The 25,833-nt window shown below is 41.2% G+C and overlaps 1 protein-coding gene across 1 annotated transcript in view; it reads right to left on the bottom strand.

Annotated features, from left to right (window-relative positions):
* The window catches only part of LOC121520116 (NLR family CARD domain-containing protein 3-like), a 33,243-nt gene extending 8,013 nt beyond the window's left edge, over nucleotides 1-25,230 (bottom strand). Inside the window, exons 1-9 of the mRNA XM_041803394.1 lie at nucleotides 25,213-25,230; nucleotides 13,059-13,134; nucleotides 12,721-12,937; nucleotides 10,714-12,493; nucleotides 10,464-10,631; nucleotides 10,208-10,375; nucleotides 9,950-10,117; nucleotides 3,713-3,880; nucleotides 1,065-1,111 (exon numbers count right to left, since the gene is read on the bottom strand). Of these exons, the coding sequence (XP_041659328.1) occupies nucleotides 1,065-1,111; nucleotides 3,713-3,880; nucleotides 9,950-10,117; nucleotides 10,208-10,375; nucleotides 10,464-10,631; nucleotides 10,714-12,493; nucleotides 12,721-12,937; nucleotides 13,059-13,061 (2,719 nt within the window). The 5' untranslated portion in view covers nucleotides 13,062-13,134; nucleotides 25,213-25,230. The remainder of the gene's footprint in view (nucleotides 1-1,064; nucleotides 1,112-3,712; nucleotides 3,881-9,949; nucleotides 10,118-10,207; nucleotides 10,376-10,463; nucleotides 10,632-10,713; nucleotides 12,494-12,720; nucleotides 12,938-13,058; nucleotides 13,135-25,212) is intronic.
* Nucleotides 25,231-25,833: the final 603 nt, after the last annotated feature.

Genomic DNA, 25,833 nt, shown 5'->3' with positions numbered 1-25,833 from the left:
AGCCCTGAAATTCTACTTCCTGTGTCTATTTCAATGTGAACAGACCACAGTGAGCTGCAGCTCCACAATCACAGACAGACACCAAACAGTTCAGAGTTCAGACATTTCTATGGCTTTGACTTTAGATTCATGTGTTTCATTTCACCTCCTGTGTCCACTGTGTGGCGCTATATTCCATCCACCAATACTCAGTAGCACACATGATGGTGCTGTATGTGATATGAGGTTGTTGTTTGACATTTGGGGCTTCCTTTAAAATATCTGGGGCATTCTGGTGCCTCTGGAGCGTGTGGCGCCCCTAGCATTTCCCTTTATTGCCTATGCCACAGGCTAGCCCTGAGTTGCTCCTCCATTTCTGACGTCCATTTGACTTTATACTTCCTGTTTACTACCGTTGCCATGGCTGTGCTGTTACCTAAGTTCTCCTTAGGTGGGCCTGCTTTCTGCTTGACTGCCCTCAGTTTTTAACACACACAACAGGATTTAGATCCTAAATATTGAACATGGGACATCAGGACTGCAGAGGTCATGTTAACGGGAACTTCTCCGTCACTGACAGAATTTTTTATAGGATGACAGAAAACTTTGAAGGCTGTCTGCCATTTTGACCGACTAGAATAACGAGGATGACCCTGCGTGCCAGCACACTCACACAGACAGACACACAGACCTTTTCTATTCTGCACACATGGTCCATGATGGAGGTTATTAAATCTATTCAAATATTCCTCTGGTAGCCTGTGGGCTCTATCACTGACTTGGACACCGTTGATTGTAAAACAGTATGATGGAATTGTTAAGACCCTGTCTGTCAAAATGACAGACAGCAAAAGTCTAATCCAGCCTCTGAGGGACTGAGCTGTAGTGTTTCCTCTCCTCAGAACTCTAAAACTGTTTCTGTTTGATGAATGTCAGTGATTGTGAACGTGGACGTTCATATTCTCAGACCCAAAGACTGAGATGGATTCAGACACAGCCTCAATTATTGTTGCTTCAGATCCTTACCTGATTCAGGAGTCAAATTCATCATTGTGTTCTCACTAATCAAAAACTCAGACACTCACACTTCTTTAGACCTGGTTTCAGTCTGTGCCGTCCACCATGGTCCAGCCTGGAGGAAGAAACAGAGCCAGTTTAGACCTCAGGGATGGGTCAGGATAGATTCAAACACTTTCATTCTTCATCTGACTTCATTTTCCTTTAGTTTTTCTGCTTGTTATGTAGGACTATCACCAGATGGTGGCAGTAGCACATCTGAGAGCTGTTTGATCACCATCATAAAAATCACCAAATGTATTTATAAAGACTTGGTCTTTACTGTGTAGGTTATAATGAAGACTTCAGACAGCTGCTTATAGAGTTAGAGTCACGCTGTTTAATCCCCACTCATTGGTTCATCAAAGAAACTGCTGTCTCTACATTTTATACAGATGTCAAACAAAAAGACATTCCTGCAAATACGTGTGGACTTAAAGTGAAACCATAATATTCTATAAAAGTAAGAAGAACAGGAAGAGAGACAATAGAGAGGGACATTTCAGGTTTGGAAGTTAAATATTATTGTATTTTTATTTGTCAGTAGCTCAGTGATTATAAATACATTTGTTTATTTTATTTCTTGGCTCTATGAGGATCTGGGGCCTCATCTGTGAAGCTTGCTTATGCACAAATCGGGGCTTGAAAGTGGCGTACACCACTTTCCACACAAAGGTTGTGATTTATAAAAATAAACTTGGCGGGAGAATGTGCGCACCTGTGTGTCAACTTTGATCCTTCCACACAAACATTTTGGAGACGGGGGAAACTTGTGGCGCAGATGGTGAGGTGGTGAATTGAAGCCAGTTTCATCTCATACATTTAATGTCATCACATATCAGACTTATAGACCCGCGTAATCATAAACACCCAAGTCTGCAGTGTCATAGATGTGGTCCTTGAGTGAGCCATTAGGCCTACTACTGTATGCACAATGCTCATATATCATACTTTCATCTACAAATGATATAGAGCGGTGATAGCACTGATTGATTAGTATTAATTGTGAGAAGGTGTATAACAATCAGTCTAATTGCTGAGAAAGCATATAAATAGTGCAGTGACACTCGAGCATAATGCTTGCAGTGGATGCGCTGGCACTGCTGGAAGATCACTCAAATGGTAGGATCAGGATGGAGAGTCTTTAGGGACCACAAAGATGTCCTGACCCATGATGATGACTGGCTAATAAGCAGATTTAGATTCCCTAGAGCAGTGCTCTTGGATCTGGGCTGAACTGGGCCCAGTGTTAGACAGAAACACCCGCCGTAACTGCGCCATCCCGATGCATATACAGGTGCTGACCACTCTGGGGTTTCTGTCAACCGGCTCCGTCCAGCGGGAATTAGCGGACAGGTATGTGTTTGATATGATTAACAATATATAATTTTACATTTTCCGTCTGAAGCCCCTTTTGGGTATGATATAATACAGTTAAATTCTGTCCTTAGGTCTGGGATATCACAGCCATCCCTCAGCACACTAATGCCAGCCATTTTGGATGGCATTATAAACATGACCAGTAGATACATCGGGTTTTCTTACATTGTGGGTGAACAGGCCAACATTTAAAGACAATTTGCAGCAATGTCTGGTTTCCTAAATGTAATCGGTGCAACTGACTGCACTCACGTTGCTATAAGGGCTCCGAGTGAAAATTAACTATCTGAACCGAAAAAATGTGCATACAATCAATTTAAAAATTATGTGTACCTCAAACATGATTTTGACAAATTTAGTGGCACAGTGGCCTGGGTTAACATATGATTATGCATCCTGCAGCATAGGGAACAGATTGCAGATCGCTCTGTGGCACTCACTATTTACAGCGGTGACGACTTGCTGCCACTTGTTTTTCTTTTAATAGTGATGCCACTACTGTCACCACCAAATAAAATAGTTTTTCTGGCCTCCACCTCACCCACAAGCACCTCTATTTCAGTCTCTGTGAAATTCCTTTTCCTTGTCGTCTCTGCCATGCGTAAAATGCAGACACAGCCTCAGCAGGGTTATTTATATGCATAAACATTCCTGAGGTACTTTGCATTGACCATTCATGGTAAAATGTGGGTGTGTAGAGGGCAGGATGCGAGATGAATCCACCTGCACAATCTTTCAGGTGGACTGTGATTTGTAAAGGGAAAAGTGCTTGCGGGTGTGCATACGTATGGTTTTATAAATCAGATTTTTTTTGCCGCATTCCATTTTCAGCTTTTGGGTGCACGTACACTTTTAGTATGGATCCTACACAATGTTTTATAAATGAGGCTGCTGGAATTGTCAACTTTTGTCCTTGTCCAGATCACATGATTAGTAGTGAAATTATTCCAGTCCCCGTGAGAATCTGTGACCCATAGGACTCCTGAAATAATGTCACCTCTAGTCTAGAGCTGCTCCTAATGCCTGAAAAGGCAGCAGATACTGGGGCACCGTTGGTAGGCTAGTGGTTCTGTCCACATGCCCCATGTGTAGAGGCTGTTGGCCTCACAGTGGACAAGGGGGTGGCTCCTTTCCATCATGTCATTGCCCTCTTTATCTCTCTCTCTCCCCAGTTTCCTACTGTATCCATCCACTATCCTATCAAAATAAAGGCATAAAGCCCTTGTATAGCTGAAGTGCTGAGAGCCAACTTTAGTAGCTAGTAACAGTCCGTCTCTCTGTGTCTTTCTGTCCGTACCTCAGTGTCTCCAGTCTGCAGTGTGGATCCTTCTGTAGAGCAGACAGTAGTTTCTCTCCTCCTTCTCCTGGATGATTGTAGCTCAGGTCTAGCTTTGTCAGACAGGAGGAGCTCAGAGCTGAGGCCAGAGAAGAACAGCCTTCCTCTGTGACCAAACAGCCAGACAGACTACAGACACAGAGACAAACAGAGACTCATAAAAAAGGCTGGAACTGAGGCCTTACAGTCCCAGAATCCAGGCCTGCTCATGGTACTTTGAGTCTTCAACACCCCATCCTAAGATCAGATCAACTTTAGTGTTCCACAGAGTGAGACATTTGTCTTTGGCTCTTCACCCACACTGCAGCCAGAATGAAAAACACTTCAACATAAGACACTGAGTATCAATAAATAACCCCACCCTAAAATCAACAAATAAAAGAGGTGTATAAGAGGCAGGATCTTCTAAATGCTGATGAATGAAATGTGTCACAGCTATGATGGCATTATCTGTTCCTCTGTTGTTCCTGTATGCAAACTGAAAAGGATCTAAAAACCAGCTGACCTCCTTTTTCACCAGATTCATCACAACTTACTCAAAACACTTCATTACAACTGAGGTAAGTGGTTGGGATGGAGAAGAGTGAGTGCCCAAAAATACCTTTAGATACAGTCCCATTTCTGAATCAAGAGACATGGAGAATTAATAAAATTAATGATGTATGGATAAAAAACACATTTATAACCTGGTCTAAAGGAAAGGAGTTGAGAATTCCTACCTTGATATCAAGAGCAATTAGGATTGCAAATAATATTGAATTTCTCCCATCTCAATTAGAAAAAGGGTTTAAAAAGTGGGAAGAAAAAGGTTTGATTGTGTTGGGTCAGGTATTTGAAGAAGAAAATCTTATGTCCTTTGAACTAGGGGTGCGCGGTATATGATGGCTTTACCGCAGCTTGTCACGATCACCGCCTGTTAGTTCTTTTTTCTGTTTATTTTGCACATTTTTTGTCCTGTTTCATGTTGCATGTTTTAATCTCTTTTCTGTCTGTTTAGATTCACGTCCCTGCCTGCTCCGCCCCGCCTCCGCCTCCCTGCGCTGTCTCCTGTGTCTCACACCTGCTTCCACTCACCTGATTGCACCGCGCTGCATTCTCTCCCTCATCACTCATTAGTTGTAGTATTTAGCTCACTCTCACTCTCACCACAGTGTTAGTTCGTTGTCCGCTGTCACAGTAGCATGTTTAGGCTCTCTTCTACCGCTTGTTTTAGATCTCGACCTCGTCTTGCCTTCTGACCCATCTCCTAGCCTTTTGGACCTCAGTACCTTTGCCTGTGAGTGACAGTTTAACTGTGATTGACCTTGGACTGAATAAAGACCCTGATTTTTGCCTCACGGACAACCTGTCTCTGCCTGAGTCTCTGCATTTTGGGTCCTCTCCTTCTGTGTTTGCCTAGTTCTGACACAGCTAAGTCAGTGTGTTGTCTCTTTTAGTCTGCCTGGGGCTAACCGTAGACTGTAGAACGAATTGGACAAACCCTGTGTGACGCCAGTCGTCTGCTTACAATAGGCAGACTCAAATGGCTCTTGAAGCCAATCCGTGGAGGCTTCCATATTGAAATCAAGGTTTCAACCAAACTTTGTATCAATCTAACGGCCCTCCCACCAAGTGCCACTTCCTGTCAGCCTGCTAGCTAGCATTCTGGTTGACAAAAACAGAGCCTCTGCCTGCCGAGCTATCTGAGATTTAAATGAGACATGCCAATAAGCTTTCATCCTAAATATAATCCAAACGATTGTGGTACAAAAAATTTCATCCTCCATACAGTGGGAGCACAATAAGACACTAGCTAATGAGACACGTTTGGTGTTTTGAACCAGGCTGTACACCAGTTGATTTCTAGTGTCAAAACCGGCTGCTTAACATGTGTGCAGATGGGACTTCCGGTGTTCCTGTAGCCAGCCTCAAGTAGAAAGTCGCGGTATTGCAATTTTTTGCACTCCCGCATTGGCTTCATTTTTCAGGACTGGAGGTTGCCCCCTGGGGCTAACACAAGCTAAGTGCAGCTTTGGCTGGTCGCAGAGGCCAGTGCTGCAGCTCTTCCTCTCACAACGGCATAAACAACCGTTTAAAAGTTTATTTTAACCTATGACTTTCTTTTCTAAGTCCACGGTGAGTCAAAGATCCAGGCTGTGATATTAAATGAGGTCAGAAAAGCTGCTGTAAACGTGCTGTATTCTCCGAATGGCAGCCAAAGCTAAGCTAACTCAATGCTAAATACAGTACTTCCATCAAGCTCTTCAAAATAAAAGTCTGTGGCTGTTATTGTTCTGAAACATTTTTATTGTGAACGTCTTCACTAGGAAACGTGTTCAAGTCATTAGCAGCTTTACACACCTCCTATACTATACTTGGATATAAATTGATTATGACATCAAAGGCTTGTTTCAAGGGGAGAAGGGGGTTAATAACACTTGGATTTGGATTAAAAAGCAGTATTTAATTTTGTAATACTGTGATATAATACCATTATCGTCAAAGGCAAGAAAAATACCGTGATATGATTTTTAGGCTGTATCATCCAGGTCTACTTTGAACAACTTAAAACAAATACAACCTTTCAGCCCATGATTTTTTTTCTTTAAGTATTTACAGCTTAGACACTATTTACAGACACATAAAGAGTGGGACAAGCTGTGTGCCTCACCATCCAGTTTAGAGATTTTTTTTTTTTATGTTAACCATGAAACGAACCATTTAAAAGGCTATCATATCAGCGCACCGGTAGTCGAGTGGTTAAGGCGCATGCCATATACACAGGCGACCCGGGTTCGAATCCGGCCCGTGGCACTATTTCCTGCATCTCTCTCCCTGTTTCCAACTCTATCCACTGTCCTATCAAATAAAGGCCAAAAATAAGTCTTTAAAAAAAAAAAAGGACGATCATTTCGCTCATTTACAGAATGTTACAGGAAGAATCAAATGATTTTAAGGAGAAATGGGAACTAGAGATGGACACCATTATTGAAGATGAAGATCGGATTAGTTCATCTATAGACGGATACAAAATAACAAGCAGCCCCACTTGGAATGAAATTGAATGGAAAATTAAGATGAGATTTTTCAAGACTCCTCTAGTCACCTCTAAATTTGGTAACTCCTCTGGTCAGTGTTGGAGGGGCTGTGGTCTGATAGGAGACCATACCCACATCTTCTGGGATTGTCCTAAATTACTAAATTTCTGGCAAAATATTAAACAAGAAATTAAAAAATCTTTAGACATAGATGTACCTCTAGAACCATTTTATTTTATATTAGGAATTCCCCCCAAAAATACAGAAGATAAGAATAAGATTGTATTGTTAAGAGCTCTACTTCTTGTTGCCAAAAAGATGGCAACAGTCTCCTGGCTAAAGCGGTGACACAGTGGAAGCAAAGAGTTAAGGATGTCTATAATATGGAATTCATAACAGCAAAGCTAAAATTAAAAACAGAACATTTTTTAACCAAATGGTCCCCAATATCTAATTTTTTTTTCAGTTGATGTGTATTATGAAACAAAGGTAATGTCTTTGCCCAAATAGCATGGTCATCCAAAAGGAGAAGGACACTTTCATACAGTTATGCTCTCTACGGATGGACAGAGTACATCACCCCTCCTCATACTTATTAACTGTAAATGGACGTTGTATGGACTCCTAGACTCTTGGACTGCCCACACTGATCTGCCTGTGTTGTTATTAAACATCTGATTATACTGTTACATGTTATCTGCTGATGATAAATTAAAAGAGGTTAAAAAAAAACAACTTAAGTGCTGCTGGGCCAAAGTCATGATTCTCTTTACAGCTTGGTTTTTAGGAACAGGAATAATAACAGAGCGCTTCCACATAGAAGGAACAGAATGTGTGTCCAGAGATTTCTGCTAGATGGGGCACCAGGCCTCTGCAGATTCTTTACTGCAGGATTTACATAAACGGCCAGAGATGCCGTCTGGTCCTGGTGCCTTATCAGGACAGATGAGTGAAAAAAGTCTCTCCACAACATGCTGGTCAACAGTCACTAGAGTTCAGTGCAGCTAAAATGTCCAAAGCTTCTTTTTGTTCCTGTGAGAAGTCTCTAGTTTCAAACCTGCAGTAAAAATCATTTCACTCATTTGCCCTTTCTCCCTCATTGAACACATTAATACTGCTCTTAGCAGGGGACATGGTCCTCATCTTTTTCATCGAGTCCCACAGGTTTCTGGAGTTCCTACACCTTTCTATCTGGGAGACTTTGGGCGCACTCACACCAGGCCATCCGTACTGCAGCTTGGCCCATTTCAGCCTAAAGTTTGGTACATTTGGCCAGTGTGAGTGCAATCGTTCCATGCTTTGGTGCAGCACGCTTCGCAGCCACAGCACTGAAGGATGAGGTGGGCTTAGGCACGGCACGGTTGCAAATAAAGGAGCACAAGCGCGGAAATGTGGCGTAGCGTGAAGTAACAACAAAAGGACCTTCTTTGTGGTGTTTATTTTGTATTGAGTATTTTATTTTGTTGAACTTCCGGTTTCCGGAGCTGGTTGCTGGCTGCTAACTTTCCTTTGCTTCTCCTGAGGCTGTCGCCCTGCCCCCCTGGTGCTGTGGAGAGTCACACCTGCAGCGAATCTCTAATTGACGCGCACTACTTAAGACCGGCTGCAGCTCTCGACAGCGCCTGAGTCTTGTCTACCTTACCACACGGTAAACGTCTGCTCCAGGCTCCTTCTCAAGATCCTCCAGAGAAGTTTTCTTGTGTTTTTGATGATTCTAGTTATCTCCAGTGTTCGTATTTCTCTTGTGCTTGTCGCTAATGTGCCTCTCCTCCTTCTTCCAGTGCCTCCTGCTCAGATCACCACAGCCAGCTCCAGCACACTCTCACTCCCTCTTGGACTCTTGGAATCCCCCTCCCCTCTTCACTTACCTGCACAATAAACTGTTAAAACTGTTTCCATCTCCGCACCTGAGTCCTACCACTACACAAACATCACACTTCTTCAGAGCGCAGAGAGCACACCAGGCAGCAGCAACTGCATGCTGGAGACAGCAGGATTTTTCTAGAAAGATAGTTGTATTTGTATTTCATTGTATTTCAACAAGTTACTTTATAAGAGCTGAAGAATTTAACTTTGCGCGTCTCCACTACGACCTTATTCTAACGGATCTCAGTCCAGTCCAGGTTTCTCACCAGTTTCTAGTAATGTCAGGCTTTAACCACTGTGAGAGGATTTTTGTTTTCCTGATTCGGAAATGAAGCTACTTCCCTTGACCCAGTCACAAACAGCAGCTCAAAGGATAACAAACACCTTTCATCCTCCGTGTGTAAAGGAGAGTCTGCCAAATACGCAGACAAGTGTGTGCCAGGGTTAATCACACAGGTGATTTAACCTCTCTTATTATAAAATTATAATACCATACTGTCATCCACTGAATTAATTTACCTTGACTTCTATTTCATGTCATCAAGAAGTGAAATTGTGATCTTTCTCACTGACATTTGAACCGAACATTGTGTATTAATCCTGTGGTGTTCTCGTCTCCAGCACTCATCAGATTTCTAAAATTGCTCTCGTCACCATTAAAAACATCTTTCATCTGAACACTTAATGCTGCTCTAGACACAGGCTGTCCTAGGACATTAGAGCTTGTTTGGTGCAGCACTGAAAGTCATCCAAACATACGCAGAGAAAAGGCTCAGTTCATGGGACATAAACAAATGCCAGAAGAATTCAGATAGTACACGGACACACAGAAGAACGACTGCATAGGGCTCATACAAGTGAAAATGTCTGGGTTTCATTCAGCAGAAGTGCCTGGAGCTCTGTTCAGGCTCCAGATTATATGCTGTGAGTGATAGCTCTCCCCTGTGAACCTCTCTCATCACTGGGCTCCGTATCGTTAATGTATCCTGCTGATCCCAAGTCAGGTGAAATAACTCTGGTGTTAGATAAAATATCATATAAATCTTTTGCTGTTTTACAGCCAATAAAAACAATACTTTGATAAACTGAGTCATCAACACGTATAAGTTCATCAATGCTGGATTCCTCTTGTGATTACGTTGGTGCATGACGTATCCGTGCCCAGGCCTGGATGCGTTGAGCAATGTGAGTGCGGGCCAAAGGGGGGACAGGGGAGGGGGTCAAATGGGCTTCAGCACAGTTAGAATACAGCACGGTACAGATGGCCTAATGTGAGTGCGCCCTTTGACACAGTCGTCATTGTTGTTGCACTAACCTGAGAGAGACCAGTCTGCAGTGTGGACTCTCCAGTCCAGAAGACAGCAGTGTCACTCCTGAATCCTGCAGGTCGTTGTTACTCAGGTCCAGATCTTTGAGACTGGAGGAGCTTAGGACTGAAGACAGAGCTCCACAGCTGCTCTCTGAGAGGTTACAGCCACTCAGCCTGTAAAAGACTTTAGGCTAGTCAATGAAGAACTCACAAAAGACTCAACATATTAGCTGGCAAACTTAACAAAAGTTGTGACATCCAGACCTGAGATATTCCAACCTAGCAAGTGGATCCATACGTCCACAACAAAGTTGCTTGATTCCTGAATCCTGCAGGTCGTTGTTACTCAGGTCCAGATATTTGAGACCGGAGGAGCTGAGGACTGAGGACAGAGCTCCACAGCTTCTCTCTGAGAGGTTACAGCCACTCAGCCTGTAAAAGACTTTAGGTTAGTCAAGAAAGAACTCACAAAGGTCTTGACATATTAGCTGGCAAAATTAACAAATGTTGACACCCTTACCTGATAGACTTCAACTCAGAAAGTGGATCCATAAGTCCACAACAAAGTTGCTTGATTCCTGAATCCTGTAGGCCGTTGCTACTCAGGTCCAGATCTCTGAGACTTGAGGAGCTGAGGACTGAGGACAGAGCTCCACAGCTTCTCTCTGAGAGGTTACAGCCACTCAGTCTAGTACAGAAACAGAGGTAGAAATAAGTTCATGTTTCTAAATACAGACTACTTTTATCAGTGCAGTTGTGAGTTCACCTACAGAGCTTTGTTGGAGGCTTTGACCACTGGCAGCAGCCTCAGAAGAGCCTCCTCTGAAGCAGAGTATTTCTTCAGGTCAAACACGTCCAGATCTTTTTCTGATGACAGTAAGATGAAGACCAGAGCTGACCACTGAGCAGGAGACAGTTTTTTTCTGGAGAGAAGTCCTAAACTCAGGTACTTTTGGATCTGCTCCACCAGAGAACCATCATTCAGTTCATTCAGACAGTGGAACAGATTGATGCTCTTCTCTGCAGACAGATCCTCATTGATCTTTGTCTTGATGTACTGGACTGTTTCCTGTCTGCTCTCTGAGTCACTTCCTGTTTGTGTCAGCAGACCTCGTAGGAGATTCTGATTGGTGGTCAGTGACAGACCCAGGAGGAAGCGGAGGAACAAGTCCAGGTGTCCATTTGGGCTCAGTAAGGCCTGGTCCACAGCACTCTGGTAGAGCTGTGTCATTGTAGATCTGGATGATGTTTGTTCTTCTTCCATCAGATTGACTCCAGAGTTGATGAAGGTCTGATGGACATGAAGAGCAGACAGAAACTCCTGAACACTCAGATGGATGAAGCAGAACACCGTGTCCTGGTACAGTCCTCTCTCCTCTCTGAAGACCTGTGTGAACACTCCTGAGTACACCGAGGCTGCTCTCATATCGATGCCACACTCTGTCAGGTCTGGTTCATAGAAGATCAGGTTCCCTTTCTGCAGCTGCTCAAAAGCCAGTTTTCCCAGAGACTCCATCATCTTCCTGCTGTCTGGACTCCAATGTGGATCTGTCTCAGCTCCTCCATCATACTTGATGCTCTTCACTTTGGACTGAACCACCAGGAAGTAGATGAACATCTCAGTCAGGGTCTTGGGCAGCTCTCCTCCCTCTCTGGTCTTCAGCAGAACCTCCAGAACTGTAGCAGTGATCCAGCAGAAGACCGGGATGTGGCACATGATGTGGAGGCTTCGGGATGTCTTGATGTGGGAGATGATCCTGCTGGCCTGCTCCTCATCTCTGAATCTCTTCCTGAAGTACTCCTCCTTCTGAGGGTCAGTGAACCCTCTGACCTCTGTCACCATGTCAACACACTCAGGAGGGATCTGATTGGCTGCTGCAGGTCGTGTGGTTATCCAGAGGCGAGCAGATGGAAGCAGGTTCCCCCTGATGAGGTTTGTCAGCAGCACATCCACTGAGGTGGGCTTTGTGACATCAGTTAGGATTTTAGTTTTGTTGAAGTCCAGAGGAAGTCGACACTCGTCCAGACCGTCAAAGATGAACACCACCTGGAAGTCTTCAAACCTGCAGAGTCCTGCTTCTTTGGTTTCAGTAAAGAAGTGATGAAGGAGCTCCACCAAGCTGAACTTTTTCTCTTTCAGCACATTCAGCTCTCTGAAAGTGAATGGAAATGTGAACTGGATGTCCTGGTTGGCTTTGCCTTCAGCCCAGTCCAGAGTGAACTTCTGGGTTAAGACTGTTTTCCCAATGCCAGCCACGCCCTTCGTCATCACTCTTCTGATTGGTTCATCTCTTCCAGGTGGAGCTTTAAAGATGTCTTCTTGTCTGATGGTTGTTTCTGCTCTGTGTGCTTTCCTGGATGTTGTTTCCATCTGTCTGACCTCGTGTTCATGGTTGACCTCTCCAGTCCCTCCCTCGGTGATGTAGAGCTCTGTGTAGATCTGATTCAGAAGGGTTGGGTTTCCTGCTTTAGTGATCCCCTCAAACACACACTGGAACTTCTCCTTCAGCTTAGACTTGAGTTTATGTTGGCAAACTGAAGCAGGAGTTCCTGAAAGAACAAGCAACAAATGATGTGAATGAGCTGATCCTGCAAAAAGCTGTAATCTAAAAGAGAGGCTGTGCAGTTCTTCTTCCTCCATCACTTTCATCCAAAAATCTCATCAGATGTTCAGTGGGTATGTGCAGAATATTAAAGCAGAGTGTGGAAATGTAAACCTCCTCTTCATCTCTCCATCATCTTAAATCTACGTTTCCTTTTTACTGTGAAAAACTTACTGTTCCTCAGACAGCCAGCCAGCTCGTACTGCTTCATTCTCCTCAGGAAGTTCTCTGTGATCTTAACAAAAGCCTCCCTGCTGCTCCTCTGCTCTTCATCTTCACCAACCAACACCTCCTCATCCTCACTGTGACGTTCTGGGTTCTCCTGACTCAGAGCCTTCTGAAATCTCTTCAGTTCCTTCTTCACAAAGGTGATAATGTTCTCCTCCAGCAGCTGGAACACAAAGACAATCTGAATGTTTAGAGGACAGCCTGTGTTTGATCAGACAGACTGAAAAACACTTTACCATGATATCTAGATAGATGTGCTCCACTGTAAATGATGATGTACACACCATAAATATGGAGTCCAGCTCTGTTTGATGCTGCTTGGACTGATCATTGAAGAACTCTGATGTTTCCAGCTGACCTCTGGAGAAAAAATATCAGCTTTAAGGACATTTAATGACAGAGTTTGAGAGCTCAACAAAATGGCACAGGGTAAATGTAGGAGCTTTAAATGATAATCACACATTTACTCTGGTATGGACGTAGGCTTATTGAAAGAGATCAGATCCTCAATAACTGACCCCCTAACACTTCTGACTTAAACTCCATTGGCTCAAAGGAGGTCTCCAAAGTCTTGGCAGTCTGCTGTGGTGGCCCCTCTACTCAAAGATGGAGACCCTCCTCTAGTTGTCAACCTCAGGCTACTTTACAGAACTACAACTACCCCCTGGAAGAACTTGGAGGTGCTGACCCTCATCCTGTTCATTTCACACTTGGCTTTGAACCGGTCTAACAGAGGACCCTGGCTGAGGACACCAACAAAACCACATCATCTGTGAAAAGTAAAGATACGATTCTGCGTCCCTCAAACCAGAATGTTTTTGATTATAAAAAGGGATCCATTATCCTGATCTGTAGGTATCAGTCCCAAAATCTGGTATAAATCTGGCAACACTTCCAGAAGGTCTGGAACCTAACAGTGTAATAAGAATCCAATGTATGTGATGAAATGAAAACCTAAGGCTGCTGACATCACACCCTCTAAGGAGGAAGGATAACGGAAGTCGTAACCCCCACGGCTACAATGGGGGAGAGGCCCTTTCTTCTGCCTAAAATTACTTATGTTTATAAAGCCTTCCTGTCTTTGGAGATTCCCAGGCATTAAGACTCTGAAACTGACACTTTGATGAAAGACAGCTTCCAAGGCACATAAACACCTTAAAATTGAAATCGCTGATTGGCTGATCAACTTTTCGGCCCAAGTCTTTTCTTCTACCCAAAAGCCATAAAACTCTCACCTTTGAACTGGGTGTCATAAAACAGACACACTGCTCCTCCTAAAATCTTCCTTACTTACTCTGAGCAACATCAGATGCAGATCGTATGTCATACTCTGACAGATTAAGACTGTGGAAGTTAAAAGCTTCAAATCTGTCTTAAAAATCAGGTTTCCCAACAGGAAATGCTCATATTTGTTTGAGTCTGTTCCTAAGTAATACAAGGATGTTTTCCTTATGGCTCTAACTCTTTCCATTCTTAATTTACGACCTTCAGAGTCTAATTTAGAGGTATTTCTTCCTGACAGTCCAAGGCTGAAGCTCTTTCATGGAACCACAGTGACATCTAATGGTCGTTTCGGTTACTGCAGTCACACCCACATGCAGAAACATTTTCTTCATGTATAACTGTGTTTACAGTCATGGACGAAAATGTTGGCACCCCTGGAATTTTTCCAGAAAATATATAATTTCTACCAGAAATTGTTGCAATCAACAAATGTTTTGGTATACATGTGTTTATTGCCTTTATGTGCATTGGAGCAACACAAAAAATCTGAAGGAAAAAGACAACATTGACATAATTTTACACAAAACTCAAAATAGGGGCCGGACAAAATTGTTGGCACCCTCAACTTAATATTTGGTTGCACACCCTTGGGAAATAATAACTGAAACCAATCGCTTCCTATAACCGTCAACAAGCTTCTTACACCTCTCAACTGGAACTTTGGACCACTCTTCTTTTGCAAACTGTTCCAGATCTCTTAGATTTGAAGGGTTCCTTCTTGCAACAGCAGTTTTGAGATCTCTCCATAGGTGTTCAATGGGATTTAGATCTGGACTCATTGCTGACCACTTCAGAACTCTCCAGCTTTGTCTCCAACCATTTCTTGGTGCTTTTTGAGGTATGTTTGGGGTCATTGTCCTGCTGGAACACCCATGACCTCTGACACAGACCCAGCTTTCTGACACTAGGCCCTACATTGCGGCCCAAAATTTTTGATAGTCTCCAGATTTCATGATTCCTTGCAGACAGTCAAGGCACCCAGTGCCAGAGGCAGCAAAACAACCCCAAAACATCCTTGAACCTCCACCATGTTTGACTGTAGGTACTGTGTTCTTTTCTTTGTAGGCCTCATTCTGTTTTCTGTAAACAGTAGAATGACGTGCTTTTCCAAAAAGCTCTACCTTAGTCTCATCTGTCCACAAAATGGTCTCCCAGAAGGATTGAGGCTTACTCAGGTACATTTTTGCAAACTCTAGTCTGGCTTTTTTATGTCTCTTTGTCAGCAGTGGGGTTCTCCTCGGTCTCCTGCCATAGCGCTTCATCTCATTCAGATGACCACGTATGGTCCCAGCTGACACTTTTGTACCCTGAGTCTGCAGGACAGCCCGAATTTGTGTGAAAGTTGACTGAGGATGTTTATCCACCATTCCAACTATCCTGCGTTGCATTCTTTTGTCAATTTTTCTCTTTCGTCCACATCCAGGGAGATTAGCCACAGTGGTTATAAACTTCTTGATTATATTACACACAGTGGACAAAGGAATTTCTAGATCTCTGGAGATGGTCTTCTAACCTTGAGATTGTTCATATTTTTCCACAATTTTGCTCCTCAAGTCCTCAGACAGTTCTTGGCTCCTCTTTCTCTTCTCCATGCTTGGTGTGACACACACAGGCACACAACACAAAGGTTGAGTCAACTTTTATACATTCTAACTGGCTTCAGGTGTGATTTCTAGATTGCCAGCACCTGTTACTGCCACAGGTGAGTTTAAATGAACACCACATGCTTGAAATAAAATGATTTACCCACAGTTTTAAAAGGGTGCCAACAATTTTGTCTGACCCATTTTGTGAGATTTGTGTAAAATTATGTCAATTTTGGCTTTTTTCTTCGAATTTTTTTCTATTGCTCTAATGCACATAAAGGCAATAAACATGTGTATGCCAATTACATTTGTAGCTGCAACAATTTCTGGGAGAAATGGTGTATTTTCTGGAAAAATTCCAGGGGTGCCAACATTTTCGTCCATGACTGTATAACCTACTAACTATGTTTCTGATGTTTGTTGTGTGATAGTTTACTGATGTTGTTGTTCTAAAAATTGTTGTAACCATCTAGACTATACTTGCTCCAATTAACCTGATATTCTGGTGGAGAGTGGATTTGATTTCTAGGATGACTGAGGATACAGACCCCTCCTCTTTCCTTCTTAATGAGAAGCCATGTTAGAACACGCAGGCAGTTCAAGAAGCAGTTCAACAAGAGAGTTCATGGGAGACGCTCTGTGTTCGGCCTCCTGGGCTCATCCTTAATCCAAGTCTGCGCCAAGTCTGATAAACCAATCAGACTTAGAACTCTAATTTTCCAGCACAAGATTTTTCTAACTTTTTAAAGCCTTTGCGCTAACTTTTTGTAAAGCAGAGTTTTTGTTTTTCCTTTTTTCCATCCCTCCATCACTGTGAGCCATAGTCACGTGATGTTGATGTTTTGAGACGTTCATTCGATATCAATTGGACAATCAAGATCTGTTTTTTTTTTTTGGAACAAGAGACAATCCTCCCCAGAGTCAGTGGACAACAATCTGTATGGACGTGTTCATCAGGCTGAACGACCCATCGGTACTGTGGCGACTCAGCTGAATCCATTCGGGTCAGAACAGAGCTGGCACGCAGTAGCCTGGGCGTTCAGAACTTGCCAGGCGTCCTCCTCCAGGCTGCTCCTCTCCTCGCTAACCTTCATCAATGGCAAACACAGTAGGATCTAATTCACTTCTCTGGTGCGGGTGTCTCCAGAGTTCCAATAAAATTAGTTCAGATCTATTTTTCTTCCAAATTCACACTCCAAATTTGACACCATTAGTTCATTTTTCCATCATAATCCTCCCTCCACCAAACTAAGTTAGCATCCTTTCTTTTTATCATATTTAATCATGTTCTGTTATTCATCCACATTATATTTATATAACCGCATCATTTATGTCTGTCATTTTGTGATTTTATAATAAATTGTCAAAATACAGTCGTGGTTCGGGAAATCATTTTGTATTAATAAGAGAAATTGAGTCACTGATACCAGGACTCATTGCTTTAGAAATGAGATTGATTTACAGTTAATGCTCTTTCTAATTAATTAAAAGTCTTAATTAATTAATAATTACAGAATTTTATTGGTTATTAAATAACCAATCCGCATAAGCGGTGGTGCCCTATTTTTCTATGAGGTTTATTGATAATATTAAATCATCATCAAACATATTATATTACAACAGAATGAATCAGAACACAGATTTTGATGCTTCATTTTGGTTCCCACCACCTCAATGCAACCTCCTTCCAAATGAAAGGCACTAAAATACCTTATAGAATTAACATACAGGGTTTTTCCTGACTCAGATTGAGGCAGAAGTGGTATCATTCTGATCACCTTCACTGACCTGTAATTTATCCTTATTCCTTATCTGACCACGGTGTCATAAGTTCGCAGATTACACTCTCTGCTGCTCCTTCCAAAGCCACTAGGTGGTGCTTCAATACCATGCTACTTAAAAATAATGACTTTTGTGACCATTTTAGAAGTGCCTTCACAGTTTTCATCTCAGAGAACAAAAACTCTGTAGATGATCCACAAGTTTTGTGTTGTGCAATTAAGGGTTTCATTAGAAACACTACTATCTCCTTTGCCTCTCATTTCAATCGCGCAAGACTGAGCAGAAAAAATCAATTTGAAGAAGACCTGAAAAGACTAGAACAATTCCAGCATAAGGAAGGGTTTAATGTTGCTAAGAAAAAGGAAACTTAGTTAAAGCTAACCTGAACAGCCTACTACAAACAAGAGCTGAATTTCAAGTTTATAGGACTAGAAGTAATTACTATTTTCATGGTTGAAGGCCTAGTCATCTTTTAGCTATGAGTCTGCAGAAATATGAAAGATATTCAAATATCATGGCAATCAGCACAGAACAGAGATTGCTCACGTCTCCCAAAGATATAAATGCAGACTTTTCTTCATTTTTCTCTGAACTTTACAGATCTGAGATAACCTTAAATAGAGCTAATTGTGGATCCTTTTTCAAAGATCTTGATCTCCCAGCTCTTACTCAAGAAGCTGCAGAGAAGCTAGGTGCTCCAATAACTATTAGTGAATTAAAGAATGCAGTTGCAGGAATGACAAAAGGTGAATCTCCGGGATGGGATGGGATTCCCCCAGAGTTTTATCTCACTCTCTGGAAATTGCTGGGACAATACTTGTTAGACATGATTGTTAAATCTAAAGAAGTTGGTGCCTTTTTAATAACTTGAACTCTGCCTTAATTTCTCTGTTGCAAAAGCCCAACAAAGATGTTACTTTATGTAGCAACTACTGGCCGTTATCCACCCTAATGCAGAAATCAAAATTTTTGCGTGGATCTTAGCATCACGTTTAGAGCCTCACGAAGCACATCTAATTCATTCTGACCAGACTGGCTTTGTGAAAACACGTCTTGCTTCAGATAATGTTTGTAGACTACTTTAATAATCCATACTGCCAAAGATTTACCTTCTCCATGTGCTGTTTGAGCCTTGATGCAGAAAAGGCCTTTGACTGGCTAGAATGGGATTATTTATGGGAAGTTCTGCAGTGTTTTCAATCAGGTACTAATTTCATCAAATTCATGAAACCATTCTACAATAACCCAAAGGCAATGATCAACACAAATGGTATTATATCAGATCAAGTAAACATATCATGGTCTTGTAGGCAAGGCTGTCCACTAAGTCCCTTTTGCTCTATCATTAGAGCCTCTTGCTCAGAAAATTCATCAACATCCATTTATCACTCCCATCACTGTTCATGATACCACACATTCTATTTCATTGTATGCTGATGATATTTTGCTTTGTTTTAACAGGTAATTTCTTCCCTCACTCTAAAAGTTCTGTTCAGTGTTGGGAGACAGGGCTAAATACCCCAATAATGGAATTTGTGTTTGTAGTTTCATTTTGTAGCAAACAACAATGAAGAATGGCTCGCAGATCAGCAACAAACTCAATCAGAAGAAATTTGAGTGGTGATTGTTTAATCTAAACCTTACATATGCGCTCATAAAGACAGGGTGCTCTGTAAAACATTGACCCCCTCACTCATGGTACCGCACTTCAAAAAACACTTCTCACTAAAAACAACTAATAGACTAAACATGCATCATTTTTATAATGTTCATGTTCATTGCAAAGTTGTTATTATGCATGTTTAGTCTCTTAGTTGTTTTTAGTGAGAAATGTTTTTTGGAATGTGACACCATGAGTGAGCAGGTCAATGTTGCAGACCACCCTGTCTGTATGTGAGTGTACCTGTAGTTGTGAATAGCTAGTAGTTGTTCATGCTTGCTGTACAAGGTTCAAAGTTATCCAACTTGGATCACTGCTTGTCACAACATGATCCTAATAAAGTACTCAGACATCACAGAATTCCACCATTAGCTGTAACACCCAACAGTTAAGAATCTGCTATTAATACTATGGGATCCAGATCATCTGATTACTTCCTCCCTGGTAGGGTGGGGTCATGGTGAATCAAAGAAGGATTAGCTTCACCACGTGTAGAGGTTATGATGGAAGCATTGCCTGCCGGTGCCAACAGATGCACTGACAGTCTCACCCATGGTTTTTTGAACATTTTGAAATAGCTCCTCCCCTTAAAGAAGTGAAAGGATGGAGTTACACAAGGGGAAAAAAAACTCACTTAAAAATCACTGGATTATCAAAGGTTGAAGAGGAGTCACCTGACTCGAAGCTGTAGTACACAGATGTCTGAAGGTTCATCACCAGGTGAGAAGATCTTGATTGCCAAGGATTATCTACAGCTGGGACACCTAACAAGCTGCAGCTGTGACCGTACATGAGTGATGGCAGCTGAGTTGATACTTAAGTGGGTGTGGTTAAGTTTTACTCCAGCAGAATTTACTCTGCGTTTTTACTCCAATTTTCGTGGTCGCTGGTGATAAATACACTCAATAAAGAGTAAACTTTACTATTTTGAGTAAAACACTTTTTCCTCTGGAAAAATTACTCCCCAGATTTTCCTGTGTACAATTTCTGTTTAAAGAAAAATGTTAAGTCCAGTATTGACAGTACCAAAGCTGTTAAAATGATCCAGGTCCTCATGCAGGACCTCTGCTCAGTTCAGTTCTGATTATTCTGTTTGAAATTTGCCTGGCGGCTAAACTAAACTGTGTCCAGTGATTTTTTTCTTTCTGTACCAGAACTGTGCAGGTGGTTGACAAAAGAGGAAAACTGTCCTATTTTGGTAAATAAACAAAAAATTGAAACAATTAAATTTTCAAGGAGCAAAAGAATTATTTTGGATCCACTGGTTTTCATAAGGCTATCCAAGTTCACTGCCTGTTGGCCCCTGGGACTCACCACACTGATAACATGTCAACATAACTGTCAGTTTATTTCTTCATTTCTTACCTTCCTGGATTATTTCTATGATGATGGAGAGATGATGATGAATGAGAGAAAACAGTGACATGGTCATCATATCTATAGTTTTATTCTATAATTTCTTACCTTCCAGCTGCAGATTGTTTGAAGTTAATAGAGTGATGAGCAGACCGGTCACTCTTCATGGACACACAGCTGGGTTCAGGAGAGTCTGGGCTCTGCTCCTCCATCCTGATACTGAAAAACAACAAGATATATTTAATTATTAATATGTGTATATAGAGATGATATGTTTATGGGTCAGTGACATAACTCTTCATTCAATGAGGTTCCAACATCTGACATATGCAACTGGTTTCCAATTAAATAGCTATGTAATCAGACACTTGTTATTTTTTTATTATCCAAATATTTTTAAGTAACATGAAGAATTTTTATTGTAAAATAAAATGTTGCTGTTTTATCTTTGTTGTACCACCTGACAGTGAAAGTACCTGCCCACCTGTGACTGAAAAAATATTTTTATCTTTACTATAAAAGGATCTACAAACAATTTCCCTCTGCTATGAGTGTCAAATGGAGTTAAATCAGTGATGAATTATTGTATAATCTGTCATTTTAAAACACAGTTTCATGATTACGGTCTAGCCACGCTGACATTTAAGAACTTGCAAATTCCAGGACAAAAGTTTTTTGATGACCTTACTAGCTTTAAAAAGAAACATTTCAATAAAATGTATTTATTTGAAAGATTTCAATCAAAAATTCATGCCAACGTATTCCAACTTTAATTTCTCAAAATTAAAATGTAATTTTTAACATTGTCAGTAATCTGTTTATTTATTCACCTCTTTATTCACTCCACCTGACAGTTTTGGATATGAGATGCTAAATATGGAATGAGTTTTAAACGTTAAATATATTTTAAATATTAGAGATATTCTATTAAAGAGTTCATGCTAAACATTAGAGTTGAGGACATGACTTTGATAGGCAGAATTCTATGGAAAATAAATTTAAAGTCAACTTGAAGTGCTTTTGTTGTGGTGTTATTAGTGCTTTCATTTCATTTTATAGAACTTTTTATACATTTTTTGTTGTGTCAAACTTTTTTGGCTCTCTAACATTGTGACTCCTTGTTGAGGACAGGCTAAGTCAGTCCCTCCAGGAGCTCGCGGGCTTTTTTTTGTGATTATTGCAACCTAAAATGCCTGATTTTGCGGCAGCTTTTCTAAAAAATTGTGGTGAAAGTTGCGATAATTTGAGGGTTCTTTCATTAACACCACAGGAACAAGGACATTTGTAAATTAGCTAGAACAGTCTTTTCTGAGTTTTAAGCCTTAAAAAGCTCCCGGATGCAATGATTTAAACAAAATACACTTTATTTGCAAAATGCCTCAAGTGTTTCAAGTGCAAAAAACACCAAAAAATGTCAGTAACACTGCCAAACGTGTTCCTTAGGTGCATGCTAAACAAAAATAGATGATAAAAAAATAAGTACATCTGTAAGTGATGTATAAGATTCTATTTAAGAAAGTGCAACACAAAAAGTGCAAAACAAAAAGTGCAATCCATTCATTTCACAGAACCAGAATCAAACAGTACACAAGCAAAGTAACCCTGAAATTCACATTAGGTGTTCATCAGAAAAGGAATTGTGCATCAGAATTCCAAGAATTGTCAGAACTTTGGTCTATATCTGCTTGTACAAGCAGAAATATTCATCCATGCTAACATGTGCTGAAAACAAACATATTTTGTTAGAATTCACAACTTAACTAACTCAGCACAGAGTCATGAACAACCACAAATGAGGGTTAGTCAGTGAATGAGAAAAATCCTGAAAGATACCTAAATATCTTTGATGTCTTTCATAACATTTCCTTAAAGTCCCCTAAATGTCCTCAATGTCCTCTCAAAATGAAAAAAAAAAAAAAACCCTGAAAGCTGCCTAAATATTCTCCATGTCTCCCTTGGAGGACAAAATACAGAAAGCCACCTAAACGCCCTCCATGCCTTCTTCTGAATCTATCTCCATTTCGCCTTTTTCAAAAGCTCCACTGTTAAGTCGCTGGTTGTGGTACAAGAAGACCAAAGCTTTGAGGTTACTGTTAGAAATGGATCTCCTTCGGCTTGATAACACCATCCCAAAACACATCAAGATCAACTACTCCACACACTGAAGCCCTGAGTGCTGCTGGACCTAGACGGGTGAAGTAGGCATCCAGCTCATCTTTGGGGACAGCACTGAAGCCTGGGATGTGTTTGCAGCTAAAAACACTGTCACTCATAAAGGAAGTGTGCTGTGGGTCAAACACTCTGACTTCCTCAAGGAATTTGATAGCAGGTTGTCCATCTGACATGTACTTGCTGAGTTTCTCTTCTGCATTGTTGTATGCCTGTTCCACTATGCCAAGGATGTGTGTCTTGATAGAAAAGGAGAGATCAAGTCCTTCAAAGTAGCTGTTACAGGCTTCAAACTGTAGCTTTGTTTGCAGCAAAGTTCATCTGCAGGTCTTCAAGGTAGTCAAAAATCTTGGTGGTAATCGGCCTTCTGCTCTGAAAAATGTCCAAAAGCTGAACAATAACTTTGCACTTGTCTGCCATGATGCTGATCTGGACCTGCAGACTTTGAGCCATGTCTGCATTTTGTAGCATTTCATGGAGCCTTTCCATAGACTGTGGTGTGCTTCTGCCACAAATCTGTGAATATAAAAACAAAACTGGCATTAGTTTTAATGTATTGGCCTAGAGTAAAGCACAAATAAACTGATGGGCATGGTTGTTGTGAAAAAATAATTTTGAGTTTGTGTGTGCATGAAAGTTAAAATGAGCATGGGTCAGATAGGATGTTAGGTATTTAAAAGACTTTGAAAATAAATAGGAAAAACAATCTTACATTAATTTCCATCTCTATGAATTCCTTGTACAATCCAAAGTGCTGTGAATGGTACTGCACTGCACTGAAACTAGAGTTCCACCTTATAGCACATGGATTTGGAGCCATGGTTGCCTTTCTGCCAGCTGGGAGTTTTTTAGTCATGAACTGAAGGAATCTTCTCTTGCGGGAGCCAGCTTGATAAAACATCTGTGAGAAGCACAGCATAAACAGGTTCAGCTGGTCAAAAGGCTTGTGAAAGGCACCACCGATGAGGTTCATTATGTGTGCCATGCACATAATGTGTAGTGAGTTTGGGAATAAAGACTGCAGTGCTGCTGTATATGCTTTCTTCATGTACGCTGCATTGCCTGTATCAAATGCAATCACATTCTCATTGGCAATGCAGTATTCTTGCAGACATTTGACCACAGAAACAGAGACGGTAGAATGGTTGCACTCCTCTGGGAAGATAGTGTCTGCAAGGTAGGCCAGGATCCTCCCAGATTCATCCTTTTCCAGGGGTGCAATGAGGAAGGCAGCTGTCTCATCAAATATCACAGCAACAGGCTTTTGTGCAAGATGTGTTTTGAGTGCTTCTTTTTCTTTCTGGTAAACTGCACCAAGGTATTTTTCTTGAAGCTGATGAAATCCAGGGATGGCTCCTCCATTGACTACCTTTTCTTTTAAAAATCTCCTCATTGCAGGGTGGTCACTCTTATAGAGGGGAATATTGACTGCAGTGCATGTTGCAACCCAATCTTCACAAATCTGTTGAAGAGGGACACATATTTATGTCAAAATGACATGTGATAAAACTGTTGAAAAGTTGAGTTTAAGAAAATAATACCCTACTATGGCCACTATAAGATTAATGCGTGATATTCCCCATAAAGAATGCTCTGCATCGAGTGACATCTGACACACAGGCAAGCACACACAGAGACCAACAGGCACACAGAGAGACAGATACACACAGAGCAGCTAAACATGGGTTACATTCTATCTTACACCTTAGAGTAAAAATAAAGATTAACACCAAGTTAAGTGACGATTTTTATGTGAGCTCGTTTTTTTTAACTCTTTCACTCGCACGCTCTCGCTCACACACACGCACACACAATAGATGATACACTGAAAGACAAGCATGCCTCCACAATAGTTATTTTTTCTGCACTAATAATTCCATAAAGAGTACATCCGCGCTTACCTTGACCCTTTCAGCTCCTGCTATTGTTCTGGATGCAACAGCCTCTGTCTTTGTGACTTGTCTGTCCACTCCGAGTTTCAGTCGTTCTCCTTGCATGTTTTGTGGTTGAAAAGTGTTATTGCAGGCAGTGCAGAATAGTTTACCTCCGCTTTCATGTAATACATCTGGAAACTGACTTGCACAAACTTTGGCGGTGATATTTGTTGGTAAATGTGAGCGTTTCGCGTCACACATTTTCAACTTCTCAACCGTCAACAAGGAAGTAAATATGATGACGTATAAGTCACGTAAAGGGGGTGGGGGACAGGAGGCTAAGGTGATTGGTCAAATTTGCGGGAAAGTTGCGGTGATTGAACAAAATTGCAGCGTCTCGCAGAATTCACGGGGATTGGTTGACTTTACGTTAATAGTTGCGATCGCAACATCGCAAATTCCTGGAGGGACTGCTAAGTAAGCATGTTTTCTGAGTACAGGCTCTACATTTTTATGAATTCTGAGTTATGATCATTTTAATCGTGGATAGAACTCCCACCGGGCAAGGTGAACATTTCAAAATAAAACTGATGAACTCAACTGTAACCATACATATTTTAAAACACTTTAAATGTTTATATTTTTCCATGATGGAGAGATGATGATGAATGGAAGACAACAGTGATGTGGTCATCACATCAATAGATTTTATTTGATCATGTCTTACCTTCCATCTGCAGATCGTTTGAAGATGTTCCAGTCACTCTTTCATGGAATTCATGGCTTGCCCCTCCTTCCTCCTGATACTGAAAAACAACAAGATATATTTAATTATTAATACGATTATATAGAGATGATATCTTTATGGGTCAGTGAAATATAATGCTTAATTCATTGAGGTTGCACCATCTGACATATACAACTAATTTCAAATTATATAGCTAAGTCCTCAGTTGTTGTGTTTTTATTAAACAAATGTTTTTAAAATAACAAGAAGAATTTTTATTGTAAAATAACCATGGTTGTAGCACTGGACGGTGAAAGTGTATCCTCTCACCAAAGCAAAACTGTAATTATTCTATTTTTTTTATATATATGATGACTTATTTACCTAATCAAAAGTAAAGTACATATTTTAAAACACTTTAAATGTTTATATTTTTCCATATAGACACTGCATGAAAAGAGAGATTTCCAACAATTCTCGGCCCTGTCACTTTCCAGGGAACTTCACATGTTCCAACTTTTCACGGGAATTCATGGCAAGCCCCGAAAATTGCCAGAAAATGCCAGAAACAGACGTAGGCCTTGTCCACACGGAGACGAAAACTATATATTGCCGTTTTGT

Source organism: Cheilinus undulatus, linkage group 13 (genome assembly GCF_018320785.1).
Source record: "Cheilinus undulatus linkage group 13, ASM1832078v1, whole genome shotgun sequence".
NCBI classification, from domain to species: domain Eukaryota; kingdom Metazoa; phylum Chordata; class Actinopteri; order Labriformes; family Labridae; genus Cheilinus; species Cheilinus undulatus.
Note: the sequence above shows the minus strand (reverse complement) of the source record. Positions and strands in the feature narration are given on the sequence as shown.